Here is a 24,035-nt window from a genome sequence, read left to right as displayed (position 1 = left end):
ATTTTTTTTTTAAAATGCTCAGAACTTTGGGTGTGGTTGACTTATTTTCACGAGACTCATCTCCTTAGACTCCTGAATCGTTGCCGAGTCCAACGATACCACACTTGCCAGGTTTCGCCGTATGGTTTGTGCACCGTTGTAATTTAGCGCTTAAAACATTTTTGCCGATATCTTCGAAACCGCTAGTCCGATCGAGACGAAACCAGCGTCAGAAGTTCGGAAACATAGGTCGTTAGGCAGAATCGCGAGCCCAAATGTCAAAATATTGATAGTAAGGGGTAGTAAAATCCAATCAAAGTCAGGTGTCAGGCTGAAACCCTATTGTAACTGTTCATTTTCCCATGATGCATCATTCTCCAGCTAAAACTGATCGGGCAGACCAAACCGTAAGTCGTAGAGACTTGAAACTTGCAGGGCTGGTAGTACTCACAACGACTACTGACGTCACCGAAGCCCGCCCCGATCGGCCTGACGGGGGCGCTACAGCGATCAAAAGTACCAAACGGCGATCAAAAGTACGAAACGGCTCATAACTCCTCAACCGTAAGGCGTAGCCTCGAGTGCCTTAAATCGCTGGAATCCTTGGCTCAAGGCGGACAAAATGCATGCCTCGGATTTGCTCGCCCTTCAGGCGCCAATTTCGAGATATTTTAGGTTTTTTGTAAAACCTACTTTTGCAAATTACTCCCAGGTTCTTTGCCTGATCAGAACCAAACCACTGCAGAAATGTTCTCTGGAGAGTGCTTATCAATAATTATAAAAAAAATATCATATTTTGATTCATGATTGGTAAGAGGAGCCAAAATGTACGATGTGACCGGGACCTCTTTTACTAAAATGGCTATAACTCGTGAACAAAATGAGATATTTTCACCAAGTTCAGGTCACATATGTATGAGCTCAATCTGAGATCACATGAAAAAAAATCGCAATTATTGACCACTTGGTGGCGCTATATTAGTGGAAAAACACATGAAAATGCAATATACACACCCAAACATTAGTCAGATGAAAATGGGCATTCATTGTCTTCGTCCAGGTTGCCATGATAGTCTATGAGGAAATTGGTGTATCTCAAAAAACTTTCTATATGTCATTGCCACAATGCCCTGAAGGAGCCTGAGAAATTTCAAGCCTACGTTTTTCACAGCATTCACCTCCTTAGACTTCTGAATCCTTGCCGAGTCCAATGATACCAAACATGCCAGGTTTCACCTTACGATTTGTAAAAAGGTGTACTTTAGCACCTAAAAAACCTTTGCGAATGTCTTCGAAACAGTTAGTCCGATCAAAACAAAACCACATCAGCAAATTCAGAAACATAGGTCAATAGCTAAACAATAATGACAAAAAGCCAACATTTTGGAAGGAAGTGGCAAAAAAATCCAATTAATGCAGCCCATGCTTTCATAAATATAAGTGGCTATAACTTCAAAACAAAATGAGATATTTACAACAAATTTGACACATATTTATGGGCACACATTGAGGACACCTAAAAAAAAAGCAGAGATGTGTTATAACTGTAAAAAAACCCATATTTTTCATTAGTTAAATTGCCTGTATTGCCGTGAATGCTCTTTCCCATCTTTGATCTAAGTTTATTTATTTCTTTGGATCCTCATTAGCCAACAACTAGGCAGTGACTACTCTTCCTGAGGTCCCAAAAAGTAAAAACTACAAACCTACATTAAAGCTGCAAGAGCAATGAAAGGGTCCTCGCTCCTGTGCCACCACCAGAGTATGTGAGCAGAGTGGAGCGGCATCAATTTCCCATTCACGCTCTAAGCGTTCAATAATCACTCCGCTCCAGCTCCACTCCGGGTTCACCATTTCCCACTCCTCGCTCACTGATATCAGAAACACTGCTCCGTCTTTGCTCCGAGGAAATTTGCGTCTATTTAAGTAAGCTCAGAAATGTCACAAAAATTTGCTTTATAACATTCATTAAATGAAAAAAAAAAAAATAACAATAGGCGATAGTTTCAACGTGCTTTATTGGAACATTGTGTGCAAAAAAAAATACAACATGCCAAGCTCATTAGGCTTTATCAGCATTAAAAGTTAAATATCATTTCTGCTTTTTGCAGTGCAAATTTAGTTGAGAATCATGAAAATAGTACTACGTTTTCATCCGTTATTTTATCTACGGCTCACTATACATTACAGATTTCTGCTCATTCAAAATAAGATCCAGATAAGCAGATAAGCACTGTAAGACTACATTTGTTTGAATGCATTAGAGAGAATGCTTGTGTGTGTGAATAAGTGCTACCTGTTTAAAATGTGCTTTCACCCGATCATATTCAGTATGTAGAAGGTACAAAAAATTCCTTGAACTATAACATCCCGCTCATGTCCGTCGTCGTCATCATAACCTTTACATTCTTTCTGATTTGAATGATCCATCTGTGTGGTGGAAGCGGCAGTACTGAAGCTAGTTAAACGTGTTTAACGTGTGTGTGTATTGTGGATAAAAAAGCAGTTTTATTATGGGCCATTGACAATAATTGCACTTGTGATGGAGCGGTAGTGGAGACTTTTTAAAAAATCACGCCACTCGACTCCTCGCTCCGTTCCCACTCCACTCCGCTCACATACTCTGGCCACCACCACCTTGTGGGCTTTAGGAACACAGAGCATGGTGGGCAAAATGCATTTAAGTATATAAAAATAGGAGGACTAAATCAATCATTTGTATTTGCCACACTTCCTGCTACCAGCTGGTAGCACTATGACTAACTAAAATTTTGGCAAAACATCAGAATTTGTCAGGATGCCGCGGACACGCCGTTCAACAAAACTCAAGATCTTTGAAATTTAACATCACTAAGGCTTAAGATTAGACTGACGAAATATGATTCTGGTTCAATCTTAATGAGGAGTTACCCACAGGTGGCACTATAACCAACTGAATATTGGCATGTAGACCGCCATCGGTACTCGGGCCCTAATTAAATCAACAACAATAAAATTAAACATACAAATCCCATTAAATGTTCCTTCCATTTAAAACTAATTTTACTTCTTAAAATATGTAATATCTGATAGTAAATCATTCCATATTTTCATTCCTCTATATATTATAGTCCATTGTTCTGCAGTGATTTAAAAAAAAAAAATACATGACAGTCCGTGCACACTTTAAAACAGGAGAAAGATCATTGGAAAAATAATGATGACAATAATAGTCCTAAACAACTTCCTTGAGGAACACCACATTGCTCTTTAAAATCTGAATAACTTCCATAATAACATAAACATTGTCACATATTAAACAGATAACTTTTAAACCAATGCAGACAGTAAGAAGTACATATGTGACATTTCAATTTATCCAGCAATAATTTATGATCCATTACATAAAATGCTGAGCTAAAATCTAACAATGTATGGACTCTGAGGACACATAAAAAAAGTGGTGGGATTGTGCGTCTTGGTGACGCTATAATAGAACACAACATGAAATTCCCATTGACTACAATGTAGTATTTTTTTAACTCGTCCTAGACCGTTTGTCCGATTTCCACCAAAATGAAATCGTATCATCTTCAGACTGTGCCGACAAAAAGTTATGGATTTTGCATCAATAGATGAAACAATGTTTTAGTTTACCACAGTGACGAAGTTGAGGCATGATGCCAAAATGACTCTTGAGGCTGTATCTCTGCAATGCTTTGACATATTGGCATCAAACTTTGCATGTGTCATTGTTCCCTTATTTTGACCACACCACATTTATTTCGTATATGTGCCACCTATTGGTCAAAAGTGATTAACCATTAACTTATATTATCAGTGACTCTATATATTATATTTCAGCCATTTTGCCTAATCTTCTTAAACTGTATAATTGTTCATTGTTGCAGTTGGTCTGACACTCTCAAACTACAATGCATTTTCAGCCTTTTGCTTAAAATCATCTTAAAATGTGATTAATTGCTCATTGCTGCAGTTGATCTGACACTGCCAGCCATTTTGGCATGTCTTGTCTTCTTCTTTGCGCTTGGCCCCGGTATTGCTGCTTGCAGCTATATTTCATCTTCTTCTTCTTCTTCTTCCGCCACGAAGTCTATGGCAGCCCGTAGAACCGTATGGTAAAAAGTTATGAAATTCGGCACACTTATAGAGGACGGTCTTAAGTGTCTCCATAGCAAGTTTGGAGTCTCTAACTCAATCCCTCTAGCGCCACCATCAGTCCAAAATTTGACTCATGTTTATGCTAATAACTTTTGAACCATAAGGGCTAGAAACAAAATTATTTTTTCCTCCGATTTCTTGGCTCAAGACGATTCGATTGCACCCTATGACGTCATTTTCCGTCATAAAAATTTTCCCGCCATTTTTAATTTTCCGAAAAACCTACTTTTACGAACTCGTCCTAGATGGTTCATCCGATTTGCACGAAAATTGAACCAGATCATCTTCAGACCATGTTGACAAAAAATCTTGCAAATCAAGTTGATTCGTCAAATCATTTGCGATAAACGCGCAAACAAATTTTACGTAGCGGCTGCAAAAACACACTTAAGGCAATATCTCCACAACACTTTATCGTATTCAAACCAAACTTGGTACATGTCATCACAAGCATGACATGAGGCAACATACAGCGTTTCGGCGCAGCGCCACCTACTGGTCCGGAGATACGAAAAATTGCTATTTTTGCTTATAACTTCTGAACTGTTTGTCCAAAAATCATAAAAGTGGTCTCGTTACATTCAGGACGGCATGCCGAGTCGTCTGATATTCAATTTTACCATATCGGCCATTTTGGCTGTCGGCCATTTTGAATTTTGTCAAAAAATGCTATATTTTACAAATGCATTAGTATATTGTTACTAAACTCGGTATGTGACTTCCATGCTATGCCCTGAAGGTACTCAAAAAGTTTTAGGGCAGTGCCACCTTGTGGTCAAAAGTTATAACAAACTTGACAAAAATGCTAATAACTTTTGATTAAATTAGCCTAGTATATTGAAATTGGTCATAATAGAGTCATTGGCTCATGCCGATTCAATTGCAACCTATGATGTCATTTTCGGTCATGATAATTTCCCCGCCATTTTTAATTTTCCAAAAAACCTACTTTTGCGAACTCGTCCTAGACGGTTTGTCCGATTTGCACAGAAATTGAACCATATCATCTTCAGACCATGCTGACAAAAAATCTTGCAAATCAAGTTGATTTGTCAAATCGTTTTCGATAAACGCGCACACAAATTTTGCGTAGCGGTTGCAAAAACACTCATAAGCCTATATCTCCACAACGCTTTATCGTATTCAAACCAATCTTGGTATATGTCATCACAAGCATGACTTGAAGCAACATGCAGCGTTTCGGCGCAGCGCCACGTACTGGTCCGGAGATACAAAAAATGGCTATTTTTGCTTATAACTTTTGAACCGTTTGTCCAAAAATCATAAAAGTAGTCTCGTTAGATTCAGGACGGCATGCCGTGTCGTTTGATATTCAATTTTACCATATCGGCCATTTTGGCTCTCGGCCATTTTGAATTATGTGCTAAAATGCTATATTTTACAAACTCATTAGTCTATCGTTATGAAACTTGGTATGTGTCTTCCGCACCATGCTTTGAAGGTACTCAAAAAGTGTTGGGGCAGTGCCACCTTGTGGTCAAAGGTTATAACAAAATTTACAAAAATGCTAATAACTTTTGATTAAATTAGCTTAGTTTAATGAAACTGGTCATAATACATTCACTGGCTCATACCGATTCAATTGCACCCTATGACGTCATTTTCGGTCATGATAATTTCCCCGCCATTTTTAATTTTCCAAAAAACCTACTTTTGCGAACTCGTCCTAGACGGTTTGTCCGATTTGCACAGAAATTGAACCATATCATCTTCAGACCATGCTGACAAAAACTCTTGCAAATCAAGTTGATTTGTCTAATCGTTTTCGATAAAGGCGCACACAAATTTTGCGTAGCGGTTGCAAAAACACTCATAAGGCAATATCTCCGCAATGCTTTATCGTATTCAAACCAATCTTGGTACATGTCATCACAAGCATGACCTGAGGCAACATGCTGCGTTTCAGCGCAGTGCCACCTACTGGTCCGGAGATACAAAGAATGGATATTTTTGCTTTTATCATTTTTTTAACCGTTTGTCCAAAAATCATGAAAGTGGTCTCGTTACATGCAGGACGGCATGCCGAGTCGTCTGATATTCAATTTTACCATATCGGCCATTTTGGCTGTCGGCCATTTTGAATTATGTGCTAAAATGCTGTATTTTATGAACACATGAACGGATTGTTACGAAACTCGGTTTGGGTCATCAACACGGTGCCCTGAATGAGCCCAAGAAGTTTCGAAACAGCGCCACCTAGTGGATAATTTTTTTTTTCAAATGCTTATAACTTTAGGTGAGATTGACTTATTTTCATGAGAGTAACTTTTTTTGTCTCCTGAATCCTCGCCGAGTCCAACGATACCAGACTTGCCAGGTTTCGGCGTATTATTTGTGCAGCGTTGTAATTTAGCAGTTTAAAAACATTAGCTGATATCTTCGAAACCGCTAGTCCGATTGAGACGAAACCAGCATCAGAAGTTCGGAAACATAGGTTGATAGTCTTAAGTTACTGGCAAAATGTCAAAATATTGATAGTAAGGGGGTGTAAAATCCAATCAAAGTCAGGTGTCAGTCATTTTTCATGTGTTTTTTCATATAAATGTATATAACTCCAAAACTAAACAAGATGTTTTCACCAAAATTGACACAGACATGTATGGGCTCACTCCGAGGACACATAAAAAAAATGATAGGATTGTGCCACTTGGTGGCGCTATAATAGAACAAAACATGAAATTCCCATTGACTACAATGCAGTTTTATGATATAAAATGCTATGCTTCACAAATGAATTGGTGTATCATTACGAAACTTGAAATTGGCCATCAGCACCATGCCTTTAAGCTGCTTAAACGGTTTCAAAACAGCACCGCCATGTGGTCCATACTTATAATGAAAAGGCCTCTTGAGGCTATATCTCTGCAATGCTTTGACATATTGGCATCAAACTTTGCATGTGTCATTGTTCCCTTATTCTGACCACACCACATCAATTTCGTATCTGTGCCACCTATTGGTCAAAAGTGATAAACCATTAACTTACATTATCAGTGACTCAATATATGATATTTCAGCCATTTTGCCTAATCATCTTAAACTGTATAATTGTTAATTGTTGCAGTTGGTCTGACACTCTCAGACTACAATGCATTTTCAGCCTTTTGCTTAAAATCATCTTAAAACGTGATTAATTGCTCATTGCTCCAGTTGATCTGACACTGCCAGCCATTTTGGCATGTCTTGTCTTCTTCTTTGCGCTTGGCCCCGGTATTGCTGCTTGCAGCTATATTTATTATTCATCTTCTTCTTCTTCTTCTTCTTCTTCTTCCGCCACGAAGTCTATGGCAGCCCATAGAACCGTATGGTAAAAAGTTGTGAAATTTGGCACACTAATAGAGGACAGTCTGAAATGTCACCGTAGCAAATTTGGAGTCTCAAACTCAATCCCTCTAGCGCCACCATCAGTCCAAAATTTGACTCATGTTTATGCTAATAACTTTTGAACCATAAGGGCTAGAAACAAAATTCTTTTTTCCTCTGATTCCTTGGCTCAAGACGATTCCATTGCACCCTATGACGTCATTTTCCGTCATAAAAAATTTCCCGCCATTTTGAATTTTCCGAAAAACCTACTTTTACGAACTCGTCCTAGACGGTTCATCCGATTTGCACGAAAATTGAACCAGATCATCTTCAGACCATGCTGACAAAAAATCTTGCAAATCAAGTTGATTCGTCAAATCATTTGCGATAAACGCGCAAACAAATTTTACATAGCGGTTGCAAAAACACTCTTAAGGCAATATCTCCGCAACGCTTTATCGTATTCAAACCAAACTTGGTACATGTCATCACAAGCATGACATGAGGCAACATACAGCGTTTCGGCGCAGCGCCACCCACTGGTCCGGAGATACGAAAAATTGCTATTTTTGCTTATAACTTCTGAACTGTTTGTCCAAAAATCATAAAAGTGGTCTCGTTACATTCAGGACGGCATGCCGAGTCGTCTGATATTCAATTTTACCATATCGGCCATTTTGGCTGTCGGCCATTTTGAATTATGTGCTATAATGCTGTATTTTATGAACACATGAACGGATTGTTACGAAACTCGGTTTGGGTCATCAACACGGTGCCCTGAATGAGCCCAAGAAGTTTCGAAGTAGCGCCACCTAGTGGAGAATTTTTTTTTTCAAATGCTTATAACTTTAGGTGAGATTGACTTATTTTCATGAGAGTAACTTTTTTTGTCTGCTGAATCCTCGCCAAGTCCAACGATACCAGACTTGCCAGGTTTCGGCGTATTATTTGTGCAGCGTTGTAATTTAGCACTTTAAAAACATTAGCTGATATCTTCGAAACCGCTAGTCCGATCGAGACGAAACCAGCATCAGAAGTTCGGAAACATAGGTCGATAGCTAGTTGATAATGCCCAAATGTCAAAATATTGATAGTAAGGGGGTGTAAAATCCAATCAAAGTCAGGTGTCAGTCATTTTTCATGTGTTTTTTCATATAAATGTATATAACTCCAAAACTAAACAAGATATTTTCACCAAAATTGACACAGACATGTATGGGCTCACTCCAAGGACACATTAAAAAAATGATAGGATTGTGCCACTTGGTGGCGCTATAATAGAACAAAACATGAAATTCCCATTGACTACAATGCAGTTTTATGATATAAAATGCTATGCTTCACAAATGAATTGGTGTATCATTACGAAACTTGAAATTGGCCATCAGCACCATTTCTTTAAGCTGCTTAAACGGTTTCAAAACAGCACCGCCATGTGGTCCATACTTATAATGAAAAGGCCTCTTGAGGCTATATCTCTGCAATGACATATTGACACTATATTGACACTCTGCTTTGATATATTGACACCAATCTTTGCATGTGTCATTGTTCCCTTATTCTGACCACACCACATCAATTTCGTAACTGTGCCACCTATTGGTTGAAAGTGATAAATCATTAAATCATTATTATTGACTGTATTTATCATTTTACAGCTATTTTGCCTAAAAAATCACCTTAATAGGTCTTTAATTGCTCATTGCTGTCGTTGATCTGACATTGCCAGCATTTTTGGCATGTCTTGTCTTCTTCTTTGCGCTTGGCCCCGGTATTGCTGCTTGCAGCTATATTTAGGGGCCAAGCACCGAAGGTGCGAAGGCACCTATTGAAACCGTTCCCGTTCTTATTATTATTATTCATCTTCTTCTTCTTCTTCCGCCACGAAGTCTATGGCAGCCCATAGAACCGTATGGTAAAAAGTTGTGAAATTTGGCACACTAATAGAGGACAGTCTGAAATGTCACCGTAGCAAATTTGGAGTCTCAAACTCAATCCCTCTAGCGCCACCATCAGTCCAAAATTTGACTCATGTTTATGCTAATAACTTTTGAACCATAAGGGCTAGAAACAAAATTCTTTTTTCCTCTGATTCCTTGGCTCAAGACGATTCCATTGCACCCTATGACGTCATTTTCCGTCATAAAAATTTTCCCGCCATTTTGAATTTTCCGAAAAACCTACTTTTACGAACTCGTCCTAGACGGTTCATCCGATTTGCACGAAAATAAAACCAGATCATCTTCAGACCATGCTGACAAAAAATCTTGCAAATCAAGTTGATTCGTCAAATCATTTGCGATAAACGCGCAAACAAATTTTACGTAGTGGTTGCAAAAACACTCTTAAGGCAATATCTCCGCAACGCTTTATCGTATTCAAACCAAACTTGGTACATGTCAACACAAGCATTACTTGAGGCAACATACAGCGTTTCGGCGCAGCGCCACCTACTGGTCCGGAGATACGAAAAATTGCAATTTTTGCTTATAACTTCTGAACTGTTTGTCCAAAAATCATAAAAGTGGTCTCGATACATTCAGGACGGCATGCCGAGTCGTCTGATATTCAATTTTACCATATCGGCCATTTTGGCTGTCGGCCATTTTGAATTTTGTCAAAAAATGCTATATTTTACAAATGCATTAGTATATTGTTACTAAACTCGGTATGTGACTTCCTTGCTATGCCCTGAAGGTACTCAAAAAGTTTTAGGGCAGTGCCACCTTGAGGTCAAAAGATATAACAAACTTGACAAAAATGCTAATAACTTTTGATTAAATTAGCCTAGTATATTGAAACTGGTCATAATAGAGTCATTGGCTCATGCCGATTCAATTGCAACCTATGATGTCATTTTCGGTCATGATAATTTCCCCGCCATTTTTAATTTTACTAAAAACCTACTTTTACGAACTCGTCCTAGACGGTTTGACCGATTCGCACGAAAATTGAACCAGATCATCTTCAGACCATGCTGACAAAAAATCTTGCAAATCAAGTTGATTTGTCAAATCGTTTTCGATAAACGCGCACACAAATTTTGCGTAGCGGTTGCAAAAACACTCATAAGCCTATATCTCCACAACGCTTTATCGTATTCAAACCAATCTTGGTATATGTCATCACAAGCATGACCTGAAGCAACATGCAGCGTTTCGGCGCAGCGCCACCTACTGGTCCGGAGATACAAAAAATGGCTATTTTTGCTTATAACTTTTGAACTGTTTGTCCAAAAATCATGTCTTCCGCACCATGCTTTGAAGGTACTCAAAACTTTTTGGGGCAGTGCCACCTTGTGGTCAGAGGTTATAACAAAATTTACAAACATGCTAATAACTTTTGATTAAATTAGCCTAGTTTAATGAAACTGGTCATAATACAGTCATTGGCTCATGCCGAGAACAGAGATACTAATTTTTCCATATTTGGTCAAACATCCTGTCCTCAATGTTCTTATTTGATCAAAACCTACTTTTTCAAACTCATCCTAGACCGTTTGTCCAATTTCCACCAAAATCGAATCGTATCATCTTCAGACTGTGTCAACAAAAAGTTAGGGATTTTGCATCAATAGATGAAACCGTTTTTGTAAACCGCAGCGACGAAGTTGAGCCATTATGCCAAAATTACTCTTGAGGCTGTATCTCTGCAATGCTTTGACATATTGGCATCAAACTTTGCATGTGTCATTGTTCCCTTATTCTGACCACACCACATCAATTTCGTATCTGTGCCACCTATTGGTCAAAAGTGATAAACCATTAACTTACATTATCAGTGACTCAATATATGATATTTCAGCCATTTTGCCTAATCTTCTTAAACTGTATAATTGTTAATTGTTGCAGTTGGTCTGACACTCTCAGACTACAATGCATTTTCAGCCTTTTGCTTAAAATCATCTTAAAACGTGATTAATTGCTCATTGCTCCAGTTGATCTGACACTGCCAGCCATTTTGGCATGTCTTGTCTTCTTCTTTGCGCTTGGCCCCGGTATTGCTGCTTGCAGCTATATTTATTATTCATCTTCTTCTTCTTCTTCTTCCGCCACGAAGTCTATGGCAGCCCATAGAACCGTATGGTAAAAAGTTGTGAAATTTGGCACACTAATAGAGGACAGTCTGAAATGTCACCGTAGCAAATTTGGAGTCTCAAACTCAATCCCTCTAGCGCCACCATCAGTCCAAAATTTGACTCATGTTTATGCTAATAACTTTTGAACCATAAGGGCTAGAAACAAAATTCTTTTTTCCTCTGATTCCTTGGCTCAAGGCGATTCGATTGCACCCTATGACGTCATTTTCCGTCATAAAAATTTTCCCGCCATTTTTAATTTTCCGAAAAACCTACTTTTACGAACTCGTCCTAGACGGTTCATCCGATTTGCACGAAAATTGATCCAGATCATCTTCAGACCATGCTGACAAAAAATCTTGCAAATCAAGTTGATTCGTCAAATCATTTGCGATAAACGCGCAAACAAATTTTACGTAGCGGTTGCAAAAACACTCTTAAGGCAATATCTCCGCAACGCTTTATCGTATTTAAACCAAACTTGGTACATGTCATCACAAGCATGACTTGAGGCAACATACAGCGTTTCGGCGCAGCGCCACCTACTGGTCCGGAGATACGAAAAATTGCTATTTTTGCTTATAACTTCTGAACTGTTTGTCCAAAAATCATAAAAGTGGTCTCGTTACATTCAGGACGGCATGCCGAGTCGTCTGATATTCAATTTTACCATATCGGCCATTTTGGCTGTCGGCCATTTTGAATTTTGTCAAAAAATGCGATATTTTACAAATGCATTAGTATATTGTTACTAAACTCGGTATGTGACTTCCTTGCTATGCCCTGAAGGTACTCAAAAAGTTTTAGGGCAGTGCCACCTTGTGGTCAAAAGATATAACAAACTTGACAAAAATGCTAATAACTTTTAATTAAATTAGCCTAGTATATTGAAACTGGTCATAATAGAGTCATTGGCTCATGCCGATTCAATTGCAACCTATGATGTCATTTTCGGTCATGATAATTTCCCCGCCATTTTTAATTTTCCAAAAAACCTACTTTTACGAACTCGTCCTAGACGGTTTGTCCGATTTGCACGAAAATTGAACCAGATCATCTTCAGACCATGCTGACAAAAAATCTTGCAAATCAAGTTGATTTGTCAAATCGTTTTCGATAAACGCGCACACAAATTTTGCGTAGCGGTTGCAAAAACACTCATAAGCCTATATCTCCACAACGCTTTATCGTATTCAAACCAATCTTGGTATATGTCATCACAAGCATGACCTGAAGCAACATGCAGCGTTTCGGCGCAGCGCCACCTACTGGTCCGGAGATACAAAAAATGGCTATTTTTGCTTATAACTTTTGAACTGTTTGTCCAAAAATCATGTCTTCCGCACCATGCTTTGAAGGTACTCAAAACGTTTTGGGGCAGTGCCACCTTGTGGTCAGAGGTTATAACAAAATTTACAAACATGCTAATAACTTTTGATTAAATTAGCCTAGTTTAATGAAACTGGTCATAATACAGTCATTGGCTCATGCCGAGAACAGAGATACAAATTTTTCCATATTTGGTCAAACATCCTGTCCTCAATGTTCTTATTTGATCAAAACCTACTTTTTCAAACTCATCCTAGACCGTTTGTCCAATTTCCACCAAAATCGAATCGTATCATCTTCAGACTGTGTCAACAAAAAGTTAGGGATTTTGCATCAATAGATGAAACCGTTTTTGTAAACCGCAGCGACGAAGTTGAGCCATTATGCCAAAATTACTCTTGAGGCTGTATCTCTGCAATGCTTTGACATATTGGCATCAAACTTTGCATGTGTCATTGTTCCCTTATTCTGACCACACCACATCAATTTCGTATCTGTGCCACCTATTGGTCAAAAGTGATAAACCATTAACTTACATTATCAGTGACTCAATATATGATATTTCAGCCATTTTGCCTAATCTTCTTAAACTGTATAATTGTTAATTGTTGCAGTTGGTCTGACACTCTCAGACTACAATGCGTTTTTCAGCCTTTTGCCTAAAATCATCTTAAAATGTGATTAATTGCTCATTGCTCCAGTTGATCTGACACTGCCAGCCATTTTGGCATGTCTTGTCTTCTTCTTTGCGCTTGGCCCCGGTATTGCTGCTTGTTATTATTTAGGGGCCAAGCACCGAAGGTGCGAAGGCACCTATTGAAACCGTTCCCGTTCTTATTATTATTAATCATCTTCTTCTTCTTCTTCTTCTTCTTCTTCCGCCACGAAGTCTATGGCAGCCCATAGAACCGTATGGTAAAAAGTTGTGAAATTTGGCACACTAATAGAGGACAGTCTGAAATGTCACCGTAGCAAATTTGGAGTCTCAAACTCAATCCCTCTAGCGCCACCATCAGTCCAAAATTTGACTCATGTTTATGCTAATAACTTTTGAACCATAAGGGCTAGAAACAAAATTCTTTTTTCTTCTGATTCCTTGGCTCAAGACAATTCGATTGCACCCTATGACGTCATTTTCCGTCATAAAAATTTTCCCGCCATTTTGAATTTTCCGAAAAACCTACTTTTACGAACTCGTCCTAGACGGTTTGTCCGATTTGCACGAAAATTGAACCAGATCATCTTCAGACCATGCTGACAAAAAATCGTGCAAATCAAGTTGATTCGTCAAATCATTTGCGATAAACGCGCAAACAAATTTTACGTAGCGGTTGCAAAAACACTCTTAAGGCAATATCTCCGCAACGCTTTATCGTATTCAAACCAAACTTGGTACATGTCATCACAAGCATGACTTGAGGCAACATACAGCGTTTCGGCGCAGCGCCACCTACTGGTCCGGAGATACGAAAAATTGCTATTTTTGCTTATAACTTCTGAACTGTTTGTCCAAAAATCATAAAAGTGGTCTCGTTACATTCAGGACGGCATGTCGAGTCGTCTGATATTCAATTTTACCATATCGGCCATTTTGGCTGTCGGCCATTTTGAATTTTGTAAAAAAATGCTATATTTTACAAATGCATTAGTATATTGTTACTAAACTCGGTATGTTACTTCCATGCTATGCCCTGAAGGTACTCAAAAAGTTTTAGGACAGTGCCACCTTGTGGTCAAAAGATATAACAAACTTGACAAAAATGCTAATAACTTTTGATTAAATTAGCCTAGTATATTGAAACTGGTCATAATAGAGTCATTGGCTCATGCCGATTCAATTGCAACCTATGATGTCATTTTCGGTCATGATAATTTCCCCACCATTTTTAATTTTCCAAAAAACCTACTTTTACGAACTCGTCCTAGACGGTTTGTCCGATTTGCATGAAAATTGAACCAGATCATCTTCAGACCATGCTGACAAAAAATCTTGCAAATCAAGTTGATTTGTCAAATCGTTTTCGATAAACGCGCACACAAATTTTGCGTAGCGGTTGCAAAAACACTCATAAGCCTATATCTCCACAACGCTTTATCGTATTCAAACCAATCTTGGTATATGTCATCACAAGCATGACCTGAATCAACATGCAGCGTTTCGGCGCAGCGCCACCTACTGGTCCGGAGATACAAAAAATGGCTATTTTTGCTTATAACTTTTGAACTGTTTGTCCAAAAATCATGTCTTCCGCACCATGCTTTGAAGGTACTCAAAACGTTTTGGGGCAGTGCCACCTTGTGGTCAGAGGTTATAACAAAATTTACAAACATGCTAATAACTTTTGATTAAATTAGCCTAGTTTAATGAAACTGGTCATAATACAGTCATTGGCTCATGCCGAGAACAGAGATACAAATTTTTCCATATTTGGTCAAACATCCTGTCCTCAATGTTCTTATTTGATCAAAACCTACTTTTTCAAACTCATCCTAGACCGTTTGTCCAATTTCCACCAAAATCGAATCGTATCATCTTCAGACTGTGTCAACAAAAAGTTAGGGATTTTGCATCAATAGATGAAACCGTTTTTGTAAACCGCAGCGACGAAGTTGAACCATTATGCCAAAATTACTCTTGAGGCTGTATCTCTGCAATGCTTTGACATATTGGCATCAAACTTTGCATGTGTCATTGTTCCCTTATTCTGAACACACCACATCAATTTCGTATCTGTGCCACCTATTGGTCAAAAGTGATAAACCATTAACTTACATTATCAGTGACTCAATATATGATATTTCAGCCATTTTGCCTATTCTTCTTAAACTGTATAATTGTTAATTGTTGCAGTTGGTCTGACACTCTCAGACTACAATGCATTTTCAGCCTTTTGCTTAAAATCATCTTAAAACGTGATTAATTGCTCATTGCTCCAGTTGATCTGACACTGCCAGCCATTTTGGCATGTCTTGTCTTCTTCTTTGCGCTTGGCCCCGGTATTGCTGCTTGCAGCTATATTTATTATTATTATTATTATTATTATTATTATTATTATTATTATTATTATTATTATTATATTTGGGTCTGGATCTGATGTATGTCCAGTGTTACTAAAAAGTTACTTTTTAGATGGCTATAGTACACTAAGCTAAACAAGTCTAGCTGAAGAAGCACCCATATAACTGCATTATAAATATAAGTTTATATATAGAATATATAATGTATGTTTATTTGTGTAATGTCTGCTCATGAGCTATAATGCACCACAACTATGTTCTTTTGTTCTGATGGAACAGACCAACTTTATGGCACTCAGCCTTTGCTCACTGACAGAGGTCAGGTGTGCTGACTGACTGTCATAGTTTCCCTCCTTCCGTTCAGAATCTGAGATGAACAGGTGGCTCTGTGGATCTCCAATTCCTGCAACATCTGCATCAGATTGTAGAACAGTAAAACAGCACCCCCTACTGAGAGCAGCAGGAACACCTGCCACAAAGCAGAAAACAGACCTCCAAGAGCTTCCACACTGAACATTAACTGATTTCATGTTTTGCATAAACAACAAATAAAACTGACTAGAGGCACAATATCAGATAGTTGTAGAAAAAAATATGTAATGGCACAAATAAGTTGTTTTTCGTTGTGTCCCTCAGCTGCCACACTTGATATCATATCATACTCACAGCACTTCTCTTAGCTTCCTAGATGGTGACAATAGCAGTGGCGGGCTATCACTGCAGGCTCACCGCGCTGCCGACACAAAGCAGATCCAATTTAGCTCTTGCCTTCAGCATCTGTGCAGCCATAGTAACCCCTGCCGAACGGAGCCGGTCACCAATAAATTTAGAGACATATATTTGACTAGAAGCCAGGTTTGTCCTTTTAAATAATTTCACTTCAGTGTGTAAATGGCAGGCTTTGTTTTTTTGGCTCTGTGCAGTGTGTATATATATATATTTGTGTGTGTCATGTTGTTAATTGTAAATTGATATTTACCCCATGGTGCTATAAAAGTCATGAAAGCCCTCATTTTCATCTTGCAATCTGGAAATGTCACTAAAATGAGCTAAACTTTAGAATATACCATTCTGACCAATGAGGGAACTGTTTGCGTGTGACTTTCATTAACAAGTTTTGGTCTGTTTTGAAATGTTGCCTTGTGAACGTGAACCGAAACCAATAAGAAAATGCTACAATTTAGTCCATGGTACAGGAAACAGAATATCTTAAGGTTCTCATACTCTGTTTTAAGTCCACACATATCATTTTGTACACTACCATTCAAAAGTTTGAGATTTTTTTTTAAATATTTTTGAAAAGTCGCTTATGCTCACCAAGGCTGCATTTATTTGTTCAAAAATACAGTAAAACAGTTATATTGGGAACTATTATTGCAAATTTTAATACATCTTTTTTTTCCATTTGAATATATATTCTGTATTTCTGAATCTGAATTTTCAGCATCATTACTCCAGTCTTCAGTATCACATGATCCTTCAGAAATCATTCTAATATGCTGATTTTCTGCTCAAGAAACATTTCATATTACTATCACTGTCGAAAACAGTTGTGCTGCTTAGCATTTTTGTGGAGTACAATTCTTTTTCAGGATTCTTTAATGAATAGAAAGTTCAAAAGAACAGCATAATAAAATGAAAATATAATTATATAATTTGAAATATAAATTGTTTTTGAAATATAATTTTTTGTAACAATATAAAAGATTTTGTGATCACATCTGATCAATTTAATGCATAAATGCTGAATAAATGTTTAGATATTAAATATGTTTAGAACGGTAGTATCTGTATTTTAATGCATATGTAAATTAGCTGTTTACATGTGTATCCTGCATATAATAATATTTTAATGCAGTTTTGTATTTTTAAGAAATTGAGACTGTTATCCCTTGTTGTTGATTCACAAATATAAATGATTTGATTGGTTAATACCTCCATAAATCTAGAAACTCCATTATAATAAATGTGTGTTGTACATAACATTTCAAAGGTGTCTTGAATCATGACACCAACTATAGCTGTCTGAGCATTAGATGCACTTGCTTTAGGTATATCATCTGTGGCGTCATGGATATATGAGAGTGTCTTCTCATCAGATATACACTATATTGCAAAAAGTATTGGGACACCCCTCCAAATCATTGAATTCAGGTGTTCCAATCACTTCCATGGCCACAGCTATAAAAAAATCAAGCACCTTGTACACTGCTTCTACAAACATTTGTGAAAGAATGGGTCGCTCTAAGGAGCTCAGTGAATTCAAAGGTGGTACCGTGATAGGTTGCCGCCCGTGCAATAAGTCCATTCGGGCAATTTTCTCAATACTAAATCAACTGTTAGTGGTATTATAACAAAGTGGAAGCAATTTGGAACAACAGCAACTCAAAACACATAAAATCACAGAGCGGGGTCAGGCGCACAGGGAGCTTCATTGAATGGGTTTCCATGGCCGAGCAACTGCATCCAAGCCTTACATCACCAAGTGCAATGCAAAGCGTCGGATGCAGTGGTAAAGCACGCCACCACTGGACTCTAGAGCAGTGGAGACGTGTTCTCTGGAGTGACTAATCACACTTCTCTGTCTGGCAATCTGATGGACGAGTCTGGGCTTGGCGGTTGCCAGGAGAACTGTAGTTGCCTGACTGCGTTGTGCCAAGTGTAAAGTTTGGTGGAGGGGGGGTTATGGTGTGGGGTTGTTTTTTCATGGATTGGGCTTGGCCCCTTAGTTCCAGGGAAAGGAATTCTTAATGCTTCAGCATACCAAGACATTTTGGACAATTTCATGCTCCCAACTTTGTGAGAATAGTTTGGGGATGGCCCCTTCCTGTTCCAACATGACTGCACACCAGTACACAAAGCAAGGTCCATAAAGACATGGATGGAACTTGACTGGCTTGCACAGTCCTGACCTCAACCTGATCGAACACCTTTGGGATGAATTAGAGCGGCGACTGCGAGCCAGGCCTTCTTGTCCAACATCAGTGCGTGACCTCACAAATGCGCTTCTAGAAGAATGGTCAAAAATGTCCATAAACACACTCCTAAACCTTGTGTAAAGCCTTCCCAGAAGAGTTGAAGCTGTTATAGCTGCAAAGGGCCAACTCCATATTAAACCCTATGGATTAAGAATGGGATGTCATTAAAGTTAATGTGCATGTAAAGGCAAGCATCCCAAAACGTTTGGCGATATAGTGTACTATGCAGTCATTGAACACAATCATACTACATTGTTTGTGTCTGAGAGTATAGCATTGGATTGAGGGTGAATGATGATACTGTTGCGATGACATGTCTTGGCTGTCAGGTGGATGTTTCTAAATTTATCAAGGGTTAAACCCCAAGAGGCCTGGCCCTCTGGGGCCAAACATGACATGCCACAGCAGTCATGGCTCAAACACACCTCTCCTCTCTTCTCTTTTCTCCTGCCATAAATACCATCTCCTCCTGCAGGAGTACAGCTGTCAATCTTCACTGTTTATGTAGGAGAATATGCAACACTTACTCATTAAAAGCTGTTGTGGCCTAAAATGAATTCAGCACGACACACTCTCCAACTCAGTTTAGAGCTGTTAAGAGGAATTTTAATGACATACCTGAGTGAAGCAGTCTTATGAGTTTGGTAATTCTGCATTTTAAGTCACAACATTGGATTGTTGTTCTGCCAAACAATTATTGAGAAAAAACAATAATATATGAACATCAAACGAGCCATTTAAATGCAGAACTACCTGTGGTTGACATTTCAAGTAATTATTCAGTGAGTGAATTAATTAAAATGTAAGAGAAATAAGCATTAATAAAGATTTTAAATTAACAATACAAACTGCAAACAATACATAGAAACCAATCTGATAAGCAAACCATCACATTTAAGGTAATGCACATTTAAAATCTGTGTCCACATTATTTTTTATGCTTACATTTTTCTTATTTTTCATATAAAAAATATTTTTTGGGGGGTTCGGATTAATTACGATTTTTAAATATTCAAAGAAGTCTCTTCTGCTCACAAAGGTTGAATTTATTTGATAAAAAATACCGTAAAACAGTAATATTATGAAATATTATTACATTTTATGGTTATAACCTTTTCTATATGAATATATTTAAAAATGTAATGTATCCCTTTTGATGGCAAAGCTGAAATTTCAGCAGCCATTACTTCAGTCTTCAGTGTCACATGATCCTTCTGAAATCATTCTAATATGCTCAGTATTATAATAGTTTAAATGGTCTCTCTGTCTGTTTGTTTTTCTCTATAGCCCCAATGGTGGTGTCGTTTTCATTCGATGTAGGAAACGGGCCGGTGGAACTGAACGTGTACTCTCCGACCCCACTGAACGACGACCAGTGGCATCAGGTCAGCGCAGAGAGGAACACTAAAGAGGCCATTCTTCAACTAGACCAGAAATACAAGGAGGTCAGACCTGCACCTACACAGGGACACACACGCCTGGAGCTCTACAGCCAGCTGTATGTGGGTAAGGGCCGCATGCACATCCACATATAGAGTATATATGGATTCATGTGGGTGAGGACTTCAGAAAAACACACTTTTCCATACGCCCACCCTATACTGAAGCCTTAAGCCTGTTCATACTTACAGTTATATCGTTGGAGGATGCTGTTCTGTTGTTCTTTTGTAGTCATTCCTAATGTTATTGATGGGCTCTTGAAAATCTGATTCAAATGGATAAAAAGAGGATCTTTCTTCATTATCATACATAATATAAAGGGCTTAACATTAACACCCGTCAACCCGCCAAATGCAGGTGGATTTCAGCAGTGGTGTGTAACGCAGTCACTCCTACTAGCCACTTGGTTGAATTGTATATACATTTTTTCCTTTAGACTGTGACCAAAATGGTTGCAAATGCAATAATTTTTTGATAATGTTCACACGGTCACATTGGTGCGAGTGCATAATGTTCAGGTTGTTTTGGTACCTGTCTGGCACATGTCCTCCGTTTACCCTTTGACATGTACAATCACACCGGTGTGATTAGAACGTTCAGTGCGTTGCGTCACTTCACAAGCCACTTACTTTCATGTATTTCGGGAGAAGTGGATGAATTTATGTGTTGTAACTCTGACAGATCCAATTTTCTGAACTGCGGCACAAACTATGGCGGCGCCCATCGCTCTTTATAGATCAACTAACATATTATAAATCTAATCATTATAAAGTTTTTTCAACAACAAAACCCATTCACTTACATGTATTTGAGAATCTGAATATCAGGTAGTTGATGACATAGCCAACAAGTTTGTGAATATTTTGAATAATAAAGAAAAACGAAATAAAAGCGATAGATCTGCCATACAGGGCTATTGTGGCTGCAGTGACACATTGCCATGTAAATAATCAAATAATATTATTTTCAGTGTTTTTAATCACATAATACTTTTGTTATATGCTATATATTATTTTAATAATGTTTTCTTTTAAATTTATGCTTGTTGGAAACAATGTTCAGATATTTTCAAATATTTTGAAAATATCAAGCTTTTAGTCACTGTCAACCTTTACATCAATGCAAAACCAGCATATACAAATTAAGTGAACAATTATTTAACATGTAAGGTCATTATGATTAATATAAAGAAAGGGTGTGGCCAAATTGTAAGTCAGTGCGACCGACTGAGAAAGTTAGTCGCACCTGTGTCTAGATTCTAGAGCCCTGTATTGTAGTCTTTTAAAAATACATTTGATATAACAAACTAAGTGCAATTTACTGTTGTCAAAAATATAGATTTTTCGATACTGAAATGCTCCCAATACTCGTTTTCCGCAGAATAGATACATGATACCAGCTGCGCTTTCTCACTCTCTCATGATCTCTCCGACAGTGAGTTGACACACAAACCCAGCCTCACCTCACTCACTCGTTTCATTTGCTCCGGATGAGTATTGGTGCTGTTACAGGGCTTGAATTTCGCTGTGGGATTGCCCATATTGCACGTAATTTTACTAATTTATTAATTTACTTATTTCTGCAGATTTTGTGCTCACACTCAACGTCCACACACATAAAACCATCTTGAGTTTGTTTTCGCTGCCTTATTGCACTTTGTCAAGTATACACACAAAATAATGTCCAAATGCCTGTCTTTTTGTTTATGTTTTAAGTGAACGTAAACAGTTGAGAAAGAAAATGCATGTGTAACAGTATAATGGATCCGTGCGTCAGGTCTTAAAGTGACAGCAGCCTAATATACCTGCTGCCAAATTAAGAGATATATTGAACAGTGAAAGATAACAGTGAAAATACTGAGTGGCTACTAACTGTGAAACCAGTAGCCACAGTGGCTGGTGGGCAAAAAAAGTTAATGTCAAGCCCTGATCATGTACCATTCCATTCCACAAAAGGTTCTTTATAATTGAAAAGGGTTCTTTAGATTATTAAAATGTTCTTCACATGAACATATAAAAAAAATAGTTTGGTTCTGTTAATTGTTGTGTTCACACTTGTAGTTAGGTTCACTTGATTCGTTTGGTCCATCCATACCTAACAAAAAAAAGTAGTCTTGATCCACTTATCGTTCAGATTGGCATTTTTATCATCAAACTTTTAAAAAAAAATGAAGATGAAGTCAAAGTTTTTATCAAAGTTTTTATGACGCATTGCCTATTTTGAGACGGAACTTACCAAATATCCAAAGCAGTGCTGGGATAAATGTGCTCCTTGTATGCATATAGCCTATATGATGGTTTTTTTGACCAGCTGAGAACTCATGAAGAGTGTAAAGGAGTCAAAACACGCAAACAATCTGCTGAGAGGAGATGGGTTCTGATCCCTGTGCTGAACTGTGATGGGCAACACAGGTATGCGTGAGCGTTCTATCCTTTTTAGGGTCTCATCTCCCTGTTTTTGGTTCGTTTACATGTCTTTGGTCCATGTTGCGTTCATATTTAATCAAACCACACCAGAGTTTGTTTGGAAGCGGACCGAGACCCATCTTTTCAGCAAGCTTGGTCAGCTTGTTTAGTGCGCAAAACTCCCTTTTGTAACCTTTATTTTTAAGAGTGTACTCAAAAAAGTTCTGTTGAGTTTGAATTATTCTCTTTTCTCTTTCTCTATCGCTTTCTCAGTTTTTTTCTCCCTGTGTCTCGCTGTTTTTGCTGAGAAATCGGCTGTTTCTCGGAGTTCTTGCGCACGGCGCTCTGTTCTCGTGTGTCTGAATGTGAAAATGTATTTATAGTCAGCACTCTAAATGACACGGAACCCTGGGGAACCTATTCACCTCCGAAGTATGAAAAAAGTCCACTGTAAAAGTTTAAAATGGGTTTGACTGAATATGGCTGAAAAATGTCTTGGGCACAGCAGGGAATGTTACTAATAATGGTTTCATGTGTGCTATGCTAACATTAGCAAGGAGTCTTTTTGTTGCTTTAAACGTGTGAAAAAGCTTTGTCACTCATGAGGCAATTATCAGAATGGCTTTGGGCTTTCATTGTGCCATTTTGTGCTTTGACTTATTCTTTTCATCAAATGACTTTGACGCTCATTAGGAAAGAGGAAGATAACGCACCCCTATGGCTCTCTTGAGAAAGCTTTTAGAAAGCTTGTCTAGCTTGCATATTTAAAGCTTGACATCACGAAAAAATTCCAGGTTTCCATAAATGTTTTGATTGATATCGAAGTTATTAATTGATTTTGTAAAGCAAGATTCTCCAACATAGAAACTATACAGGTGTATTATTATTATTATTAGTAGTAGTAGTAGTAGTAGTAGTAGTAGTAGTAGTATTAATGTTTGTACTATAATTGTATTAGAATTTTTTATTTATTAAAATGTATTTCTTATTTATATATAATTTTATAGATCTTTTAGATTAATTATTTTTATTTCAGTATAACAAAGAAATAATCATCATCAATATTCACCTACAAACTTCACCAAAAATATATATATCAGTGCTGGGAGTTTCTTTATTGAAATGGACAGTGTGAACTGATTCATGAATAAATAATTCTTACCAAACCTAGCTGCTTCTTTGCCATTAAAGTTTAAATGAGATGGTATTCGAATATTGGATCTTGAAACAAGCATAGCTTAAAGAGAAGATCACACTAGACTTTGAGCATGTGATATTTCTTTTGGAACCAGCAAAATCACGGATTAATATTCAATATAT

General features: G+C 37.9%; 1 protein-coding gene across 1 annotated transcript in view; it reads left to right on the top strand.

The window, feature by feature from the left end:
- cntnap2a (contactin associated protein 2a) overlaps window positions 1-24,035 on the top strand; it is a 573,759-nt gene that overhangs the window by 498,062 nt on the left and 51,662 nt on the right. Inside the window, exon 17 of the mRNA XM_079806533.1 lies at window positions 20,158-20,376. Coding sequence (XP_079662659.1) covers window positions 20,158-20,376 — 219 coding nt within the window. The remainder of the gene's footprint in view (window positions 1-20,157; window positions 20,377-24,035) is intronic.

Source organism: Gobio gobio, assembly GCF_949357685.1.
Source record: "Gobio gobio genome assembly, chromosome: 23".
Lineage (NCBI taxonomy): Eukaryota > Metazoa > Chordata > Actinopteri > Cypriniformes > Gobionidae > Gobio > Gobio gobio.
Note: the sequence above shows the minus strand (reverse complement) of the source record. Positions and strands in the feature narration are given on the sequence as shown.